Consider the following 9,748-nt stretch of genomic DNA (forward strand, 5'->3'; position numbering starts at 1 on the left):
AGATTTGAACTGTGGGAACCTCTTGAACCAGTTGAGAAGAAATATGTAGGAGTCCTCAGCTACAAACAGTTGCATCGGACAAGAAGTAAGCAGACAGCAACAAGAAGTTGATCTGAACATTTCATTGCGTAGATCAGAGGTCGTATTAGTGTAAGAAAACCCCACGCCAAATGGGGACTCGAGAAATAGCAAATTGGCCTCCGCAATTAAGACTTGATGTTCTTAGGTTCCATTTTATGAGTGTCAGTGAAGAAGAAGCATTTGCCTTTGTCATGAATGCTCGTTGACTTGTGTATCAGAAAAGGTACGAGCTCCTCTGCCGCTCCATACCCAATGGAAGAACAACCAGGCCCTGCGACCAGAAAGAATTCCAGCAGAATACAGAACTCTGTAACTCCATTACAGAGCAAAGGCATACCTCTATTAAGCCAAAGGAGAAGCGGCTTCTTCTTGGGGGCGTGGGTGGCCTCGAAGAACCAGTAGAAGAGCCCCCGACCGTGGCTCTCGTTGACGGTCACGTAGCCGGCGTAGTGGCTGAAGTTGACAGGGGCTGGCCGGGGAGCCGGACCACCCGGTCGGCCTGCTGTTGTTTCGACGCTTTATAGTCCACTTCGTCTGTGTCGGCGAGAGCAAAAGAGCGGTACAAGATGAAGAAGAAAAGGAAGAAAGAAAACGATGAAGTTGCAATGCAGCGAAGAGAACGTTGGAGAGCGAAGAAGACCGAGTGAACTCTATTTGCTGCATGCGATAAGACCGGAGGAAGCAATACATAATTGATGGAAGATCCCGCGACGAGGGGAAGGCACGCAGAAGACAGCAGCACAACTGCAAAGTTGATGCCAATATATGAAAAGTGCATGGAAAGAGACACCCAAATCGATCCGCTCAACAAAGGACTGAAAAATATCAAAAGACATCTCCTACTATAAAAAAAAAATCATGAATCACTTAAATTAGTATAATTTATTCCTATTTAAAATAATTTATATATTTATAAAAATATAGCATATAAGTTCCTTATATGAAGTATAAGTTAATAGATATTAGAAATTTAGTTACGTGATATGCTAACTCATGATAAATTATTTTATATAATAATATATATAATTTAAGTTTAAAAAATATTTAAAGTTCATTTTAGCCCCTTTAGTTTTGATCGTGGATCATTTAAACCATTATGATTTACTCATGTCTAAAATAGTCCGTACATTTTAAAAAATATAACATATAAGTTTCTTCCGTCAAGTAGAAAGAGAGTTTAAAAAAAAGTTATTAATATAATGATATATGTAATTTTAGTTTAAAAAAAAAGTTATGGTCTATCTTGTCGAGAAAGAGAATGCGACGGAGGTCGTAGTTACGGATAAAGGTAAGAGAGGTCGAAGGCAAAGATGAGGGAGAGGTGGTCCACCACATTGTAGGCACATCGAGTGGGATTGTAAGAGAGAACGGAGGGAGAGGCGATAGGGACGAAGATGCTCAGGAGGAGGAAGAGGGACAAGAATACCATTATGTACCTAGCATTGGACTGGTTGATGCACATCTACCTGAGGCATGATCGAAAGCTCTCAAACTCATCGTCAGCGTAAGAGAGGTTACGTACATGCGATGCCCTGCTAGGCAATAGCGACTCGATGTTGTTATTAGTAGTCGCTTCTACGACGATGCCTCGTCTCGCCATTGATGAAGGTCTTAGTTTTTTTAAAACTTAAATTACACGTGTCATTATATTAATGGTTTATTATGAGTCAACATACCACGTAAATAGAGTCTGATATTTGTTAACTCGGACTTGACACGAGGAGCTTATCTGTCAAGTTTTAAAAAATGTGGGGATTCTTTTAAATACGAGAAAACTATAATAACTTAAGAGATCTATGACCAAAACCATAACGATTAAAATGGATCTTAATTCTAAATAACATACATGTTAAATTTATATTTTAAAGTTGTTTTTTTGCGAGGAATTAGATGCAATATGAAATGACTTTTTTATAAAATAAAATTATAGTTAACGTTATGACACCACAAATATGGTAACAAATTAGTTGGACTTACACATCATTCTCTCCCATTAATTAAGAAGTTTCATTAGTCGGATTTAGTCCAAATGGTTACGGAAGTTGGCTGTGTTTGGGTTATTAAAGTCAATACGTAGAATAAGCTGGTGCAACAAAACCCAAAACTCGAATACAAACTTACACTTTGTGAAATACGATGCATGGAATCCATAAGGAATCGATAACAATAGCTCCGAATTGAAATTAAACTAAAAATAGGAAGTCGATGCCATGCAAATTTCTAAATTATTCTTTTAATCCTCAAAATAACTTTTAACTGTCAAATCATCTTCCAACCCCCACCTCAACTATTTTGGGTGCTATCATTGATTTGGCGCACAAAAGGAAGTGGAGCTAATTCTCATGTTCGTTATCATCTCCACCTAACTCCAAAGATTTCATAAGCTTCTCCGCATGGGTTCTTCATTAAAACAAAAAGGAAATGGTCTCTATCTGTGATAAAACACAATATGTTGCTTCCATTCCTCAAAAGCTTTTCCTGGGTTCTCTTCACATGGCAGTTCAATTGCTGAAACATACAAGAAAGCCCTACTTTTTGACCTTGATGTTGATTCTCCAACCATCAACCAAAAGAAAAGAACAATAATGACTCAAAACAAGTGACAATGGATTGCATATTCTTCTAATCATGGCTAATGGATGCTTTAGGTGAATAAAGTGACGATCTACATGTTGAGAAGAAGATAGTATACATGGTTGCTTAATCATCCAAGTAATTATCCAGTAGCGCAGGATGATCGACTTTGTTCGAATCATTCCTGAAGCTTTCTTTCTCAGTAGAGCAGCCAGTGTCACTCCTGTGACAGAAACAAGAGAAGAAGGCAGCCAAGGCAGGTGTGTTTGGCCACCGTGCATCCTTAAGTCGCACCTAATTTCCACCCTCCACATCAGTCTCATCTCTCCGACCACCCTCACCTACCTCCATCCTCCACACTTGAGACCTTTCCAGCTTCCCTTGCATCATGTACTAACCAAACCCAAGCATAAATCTGCTTAACATGAGACTGCCAAAGCTCCGCATGTTTGGCACTTTCTGCTCACCAAATCAAACAGCTCGTTACATCAAAATGAGACAGATTCTGTAAGAAATCTTCCCCCACCATGCAAAAGTTCTATATTAATGGCCGCTCTCTAACACTTCAACATCAGTTGTTGTTTCTCTCTCTCTCTCTCTCTCTCTCTCTCTCTTTTCTAAGCAGGTGGACACAATGAACTCCTTGAACGATACCACCATGTCGGACAGCCAAAGTGCTTCCTCTGGTATCAGTGGCTTCTTCTCGCTGTTGCCGGAGATCCAAACTTTTGAGCTGTTTCTGGCTGTGTCCATCTTCATAACCATTCACTCACTCAGGCAAGGGAAGCGTCAGGGCCTCGCGGTGTGGCCGGTGGTCGGCATGCTCCCGTCTCTGCTCCTTGGCATCCGCAACGACATGTACGAGTGGGTCACCGGCGTGCTCGAGCGGCAGGGGGGCACGTTCACTTTCCGTGGCCCGTGGTTCACCAACCTCCACTGCGTGGTGACGGCCGACCCCCGCAACCTCGAGCACCTCCTCAAGACCAAGTTCTCCATCTTCCCCAAGGGCGAGTACTTCCGCGGCACCGTGCGCGACTTCCTCGGCGACGGCATCTTCAGCGCCGACGACGAGACCTGGCGAAAGCAGCGCAAGACGGCGAGCCTGGAGTTCCACTCCGGCGAGTTCCGGGCCATGACCGCCCGGTCCCTCGTCGAGCTCGTCCACTCGAGGCTGCTCCCGGTGCTCGAGGCAGCCCACGACGGCCGCGCGCAGATCGACCTCCAGGACGTGCTCCTGAGGCTCACGTTCGACAACGTGTGCATGATCGCCTTCGGAATCGACCCGGGCTGCCTCCGTCCGGGCCAGCCGGAGATTCCGTTCGCCAAAGCCTTCGAGGACGCGACGGAGGCCACCATCATACGCTTCATCACGCCCACCGCCATCTGGAAAGCACTGCGCTACCTCGACCTCGGGAGCGAGAGATGGCTCAGGCGGTCGCTGAAGCGGGTCGACGAGTTCGCCTACGACGTCATAAGAACAAGGAAGAAGGAGCTATCGTTGGAGTCCGGCGACAAGAACAGTACGGCGAGAACCGACCTCCTGACCGTGTTCACTAGGCTCAAAGACGAGGACGGGAAAGGCTTCTCCGACAAGTTTCTGAGAGACGTCTGCGTCAACTTCATACTCGCCGGCCGCGACACCTCGTCGGTGGCGTTGGCCTGGTTCTTCTATCTTCTCGACAAACACCCGGAAGTAGAGGAGAAGATTCTTGGGGAAATCAACACGATAGTGAAGGAAAGAGGATCAAGAAATGACGGCGAGGGAGCAGAGGGCGAAGAGCTAGTGTTCAGGCCAGAGGAGGTGAAGACGATGGAGTATCTGCAAGCGGCGCTGTCAGAAGCTCTCAGACTGTATCCTTCGGTGCCAGTGGACCACAAGGAGGTACGAAATGCAGATCAATTTGGCTCTTCGGTTTCTTCTCTCGCCTCATGATTCGATTGCGATCCCTCAGGTTGTGGAGGACGAAGTGTTCCCAGACGGCACGGCACTGAAGAAGGGAACCAAGGTCGTGTACGCCATCTTCTCCATGGGAAGGATGGAAAGCATATGGGGGAAGGACTGCAGGGACTACAAACCAGAGAGGTGGCTAAAGGACGGCCGCTTCATGAGCGAGTCCGCGTACAAGTTCACGGCCTTCAACGGCGGTCCGAGGCTGTGCCTGGGGAAGGACTTCGCGTACTACCAGATGAAGTTTGTGGCAGCTTCCATCCTCCGCCGCTACCACGTGAGGGTTGCAGAGGGCCACCCGGTGGCGCCCAAGATGGCACTGACCATGTACATGAAGTATGGATTGAAGGTCACACTCTGCAGAAGGGACGAAATGTGACCCCTGAGAAGAGAAGTAGCGACGAGGAACCCCCAAGGTTTTCATGGATCATACTAATAAACGTTGTCTAAAGCAGTAGTAGCGGAAGACGGTATGTTTCTTTATATTAGATTTTTCTTTGTTTTGTATTATGCATGGGAGAGTTGAGTGATGTATTATTAAGGTCATATACTTGATATAATCGAGTGTTTCATTTCCATCACCAATAAATAGATACTTCGTATCTATTTAGCAAATATCAAAAAAGAACAAATAATAATAATAATGATGATGATGATGACCAAAAGAGAATCGACAAGTATCCAACAGTATTCCGATCATATTATTCCACTGAACTAAGTTGACCTGCAAAAACATCGACAATTCAGCCCTCGTTAGAGACAGCCTCGCCTTGTGTGGTGGTAAGTTCATCAACAAAATTCCGCACCTCTTTCATCAGTTTCTTGTTCGTTCTAGCGATCCAAACTTCAGTAGCTAATTCTATCTGAAACCCATCATCAACCCAATCTCCTTGGTGCCATCTGCATAGCAAGAACATATATACAACTTCAGAAGACCTCAAGTTGGTCCCATACTTGCTCATCTGCACTCAAACCAAGCTCCTTCTCCACCTTGTTCCACCCACCAACTAGATTCTCAGGGAACCGCTTCTTCACCTTATCAACCACTGCCTTTGCCTCTTCCAGCTTCGTTCCCTTTACCAATCCCTCCACTAGAAGCTTCATTGTGCGAAAACCTGGAACCTTATTCGACTTCAAGCTATCCTCGAACACCTCCAGCCCCGTGTCGACATCCCCATTCTCACACAATCGAGACAGAAAAATCTTAAACATCGTTGCGTTCGGACGGCAACCCTTCTCCCTGAGTCCTCTATATACCGCTTTGGCCTCTTCAAACTGGCCCGCATTGCAATGACATGTGAGAAGATAAGTGTAGGTGATCGTATCAGGCTTAATTCCCGCAGCTTCGATCTCCCCGATCAGCTCAAGAACATCCTCCGGCTTTCCCTGTCCAGCCCGATGCATAACCCTCACATTGTAAGCTGTAAGATCGGGCGCACACCCATTCCCAACCATCTCCTTCCACAGCGCCTCAGCCTCATCCGACTTCCCTTTCTTGTAAAGGGAATCGAGGAGCGTGGTGTAGATCACGGTGGTCGGCTCCAGATGCTTTACAGTCACCATCTCTTTCAAGGTCTCGATGGCTTTGTCGGTCTTGCCGGTCAGGCAAAGAGCATTGACGAGGACGCCGTAGGAGACAACATCGGGCGTGATGGCGTGCTTCTCAGAGAGCTCAGCGAATAAGCCTGGAACGCGGTTGGGCTTCTTGGCCCGGATGCAGGCGGAGAGGAAAGCGTTGAAGGAGACAAGGGAATGGGGGGCGGAGATAAGGACGGGGACCTCGTCGAAGGTGCGCAGCGCGTGGTCGAGCATGCCGGCGGTGCCATACGAGAGGATGACAGTGGCGACGTAGTGCTCGGTGAGGCCGGCGGCAGCGGACATGCGGTACTCGAGGAGGGCCTCAACGTCAGAGAATCGACGGGATCGGGCGAGGCGGCGGACGGTGAGCTCGAGGGCGTAGCGGGCGGAGGTCGAGGAGGTGGAGTCGGCAACGGAAGATAGGATGGTGACAGCCCGATCGGGGTCGAACTCCTTCCGGAGGCGGGACTTGGCGACGGCGGCTGAGATCCCGGTGCGAGTTGCAGGAGCGGTGGTGGAGAGGCGGCGGGGGAGGCAGCCGAGGAGGGAGAGGTGGCGACGCGCGGCGGAGAGATCGCCCATTCTACAACGTGACGGAAGACGGGTTTAGGGTTCTGATCCGGACTTAATGGAAGCCATGTTTGGATCCTTTAGGAGTTTCATAAGCCCAGCCCAGTGGACTAGATAATTTGTCGGCCCATCGAAGGAACGAATAGATCGAGATCGTTACCTTAAGATTCGGATTTGCGTTGGCAGAGAACCTTGACGACCAAAATTTCTGCGATGACTTGAGCTGTGCCCAGTCGCTCAAGTCAACTCTCTCTTCCGTGTTCATCCATCGAAGAATCTACTAACTCCCCCGCTGGTCCAAGTCGACGGAGAGCTTGCGGATTAACTACCACGTAGTTTTGGTTCGTTCAGCCACTCTGTTGCCAGTGTCTCGGACAACCCGAGATCTGGTTGACCGCTTCGCCATGTGTTGCATTACCTGCGAAGACCTGCAATGGCAAGCAAACAAAGTCATCGCTGTGCGTCATCAGAGATGCTGTGTGGTGGCGCGAAGAACCAGTGATACCGTTTCATCAGTAGCAATTGTATCGAATAAAGAAAGAAAACGTAACGCATACTTGGTCGAGTACTTAAGGATTAGGTGTCAAACACATCTTAGAGACGCGTTTTAAGCCTTCTTATACAAATCGTATGATTCGATCGAGACAGCCAGGTGAAACGTGATTTCTGCATTGTTTTCGCTGGCGAACGGGTGATGAACCCGTTCGAAGTTGGGCAGCGGCGTCAAACCTACACCCGACGGATCGATTCTTTAATTCGGTCTGGTACGCCCCGACAGTCAGTGGAAATCGCTCGTCCGAGTGGGAACGGGTTGACCCGGTTCCGGACTCGAGATTTCATTATTGTATGACAGCGGTAACCTCATTATCCAGTGGACTCAGCGTAGACTCTTCACCAGCGAACAAGATATCCATCCTGATATCCGACGTCGTCCTGGGTACGTATTCACCCCCCCGCCTTCTTCTTCCCATTCTCTCCTCCTTTGTCTTCAAAATTACGAAGTTTTGCCATTCTAGTCTGCCTCGTCAATACGAACCATTCAAAGTCGAGGTGGCGACGACGTGGTACTGATGAGTCCCAGAGGCTCGTATCGTCAATAAAGCAATCCGCGTCCACCCATCGTTTTGCCTCGGCCTCCTCCTATAAACCCCACAGCATGCCATCCCTTATCCCGAACAAGAATAAGATAGCCTAAGCTGTATACGATATGTTTTCTTTAATTAGGCGTTATGAGTCGCTCTTCCCATCGAAGCCGTCGTCACTGAAGCCCTCGGCCTCGTCGGCCACTCGCTCATTGGAGGAAGCCCTTCCCCTCTGCCTTCGCTCCCTCCTCCCGATACCCGGAGACTCCCCGGGAGTCCCCCTGCGTTGGCTCCACCGCGCCGTCCGCATCCTCGCCCTCACTCTCGCCGCCACCGCTGCCCTCGTCTCCGACCGTTCCCTCCCCGGTGGCGTCGATTCCGATGCACTGACTGCCCACCTCGACGCCGGAGTTTCCTTCCTCGACGCCTGCAACGCTGCCTCCGCCGAGATCGCGCAATTGGAGCACCGGCTCCTCCCCCTACGCGTCGCGCTCCGCATCCTTCGCCCTGATGAGGTTGACGGTGACGAGAACGCCCTACGGCGGGCGCGCAGGGCGATCGCGGAGTGGGAGAGCACGCCGAGCGGCGAGATTAGGCGGTCGGCCGGGGAGCTGATCCGGAGAATGGCGCCGGATGAGCCGCCGCGCGGCGGCGCGTCGGCCGTGCGGAGGGTGACGTACGCGGTGGAGTCATTGTCGCGCCTGGTGATGGCGGCCGTGGTGGCGGTGCTCGGCGGCGGAGAGGGCAAGGCGCTGTTGGGCGAGATACGGGTCTCCGGCGAGTGGCCGTGGGCGGAGGCCTTCAACGAGGTGGCGGCGGCGGTGTCTGGGCGGCTACGAGTGGCCCTACCCGGCGAGCTGGAGGCGGTGGAGGCGGCGGTGAGGAGGTTGGCGGGCGTGATCGACGACGAAACGGAGGGATTGGGGATGGCAGTCGAGGCGGTTGAGATAACGACGGAGGAGTTGACGGTGGGTTTGGACGGTTTGACGGACGGCGTTAACGGAGCATTTCACGCCGCGATGGGAACCCGTACTGCCGCGTTGAAGAGCCTACGGTGTCGTCTGCGAGGGTGTTCATAAATCGATACACTCCTACTACATCAGGAATTCAAGGAAGCAATTGGCGCCATCTTCTCGAGGCACAAACAAAACTTACTATTGTGAATTTGTAGTTCAGTTATATGAATAAAATCAATAAATTTGTTGGATGCTGTTTCATCAATGGAATAATTGTGTATGATTCGGACTAATTATAGGTTATTTTCGTATTTAGTTATTTTTAATATTTCGATTTTTATATTTATAAAAATAAAATATTTTAATTTTTTTTTATTTTTAAGCATATAAAATTATCACTTTAATCTTTTTTATGGATCATAATATTTTATTTTCGTAAATATAGAAATCTCAATATAACTTTTAAAATTATAGGAATCGAAATATTAAAAGTAGTTAGTTATAAAAGATAATATGCAATTAATTCCTATGATTTTTTTAAAGTTGATCATAGTTGATCATAGTTGATCATATCAAGATTGCCAGGCGTAGGGTAATCAATCACGAGATGAAGAGGGATGATCAACGGGATGAAGGGGTGATGGAGGGTGGTGATCGATAGGGAGAAAATGATAATTTATGAAAAAAAAATACTCTGCGAAATTTTTTTAAACTTGGGATACTCTACGGAAAAAAAAAAAAAATTAATTTTTTTTTCTTGAGAATTCACCCATAATTTAATCATTGTTTGATTTTTATTCAAAACATTATTGGATGCTTATAGTCTTTAAAAAATCTTATAATTAACAATAATATTATTAAGAGTACTACAGCAACCACATGGAAATGGTTAACAGTCGTAAGGGTAAATATGCTATTCATGAACATTTTTGAGGGTAGATATGAGCTGCCGAATAAAT

At 47.8% G+C, this 9,748-nt stretch overlaps 3 protein-coding genes across 3 annotated transcripts; 2 read left to right on the top strand and 1 right to left on the bottom strand.

Annotated features, from left to right (window-relative positions):
* Nucleotides 1-3,225: 3,225 nt before the first annotated feature.
* Nucleotides 3,226-5,171, top strand: LOC135635241 (cytochrome P450 86B1-like). The gene is made up of 2 exons (XM_065146195.1): nucleotides 3,226-4,537; nucleotides 4,608-5,171. The coding sequence occupies exons 1-2, from the start codon at nucleotides 3,290-3,292 to the stop codon at nucleotides 4,980-4,982; spliced, it is 1,623 nt and encodes a 540-aa protein (XP_065002267.1). The 5' UTR covers nucleotides 3,226-3,289; the 3' UTR covers nucleotides 4,983-5,171.
* A 110-nt stretch (nucleotides 5,172-5,281) lies between these two features.
* On the bottom strand, nucleotides 5,282-6,779 carry LOC103990148 (pentatricopeptide repeat-containing protein At2g18520, mitochondrial-like). The gene has a single exon (XM_009409237.3). It carries the CDS (start codon nucleotides 6,761-6,763, stop codon nucleotides 5,531-5,533), a length of 1,233 nt encoding a protein of 410 aa, XP_009407512.2. The 5' UTR covers nucleotides 6,764-6,779; the 3' UTR covers nucleotides 5,282-5,530.
* A 1,125-nt stretch (nucleotides 6,780-7,904) lies between these two features.
* LOC135637352 (uncharacterized) lies at nucleotides 7,905-9,040 on the top strand. The gene has a single exon (XM_065150051.1). The coding sequence runs from the start codon at nucleotides 7,959-7,961 to the stop codon at nucleotides 8,910-8,912; it is 954 nt and encodes a 317-aa protein (XP_065006123.1). The 5' UTR covers nucleotides 7,905-7,958; the 3' UTR covers nucleotides 8,913-9,040.
* Nucleotides 9,041-9,748: the final 708 nt, after the last annotated feature.

Source organism: Musa acuminata, chromosome BXJ3-4 (genome assembly GCF_036884655.1).
Source record: "Musa acuminata AAA Group cultivar baxijiao chromosome BXJ3-4, Cavendish_Baxijiao_AAA, whole genome shotgun sequence".
In the NCBI taxonomy this organism is placed as follows: Eukaryota; Viridiplantae; Streptophyta; class Magnoliopsida; order Zingiberales; family Musaceae; genus Musa; species Musa acuminata.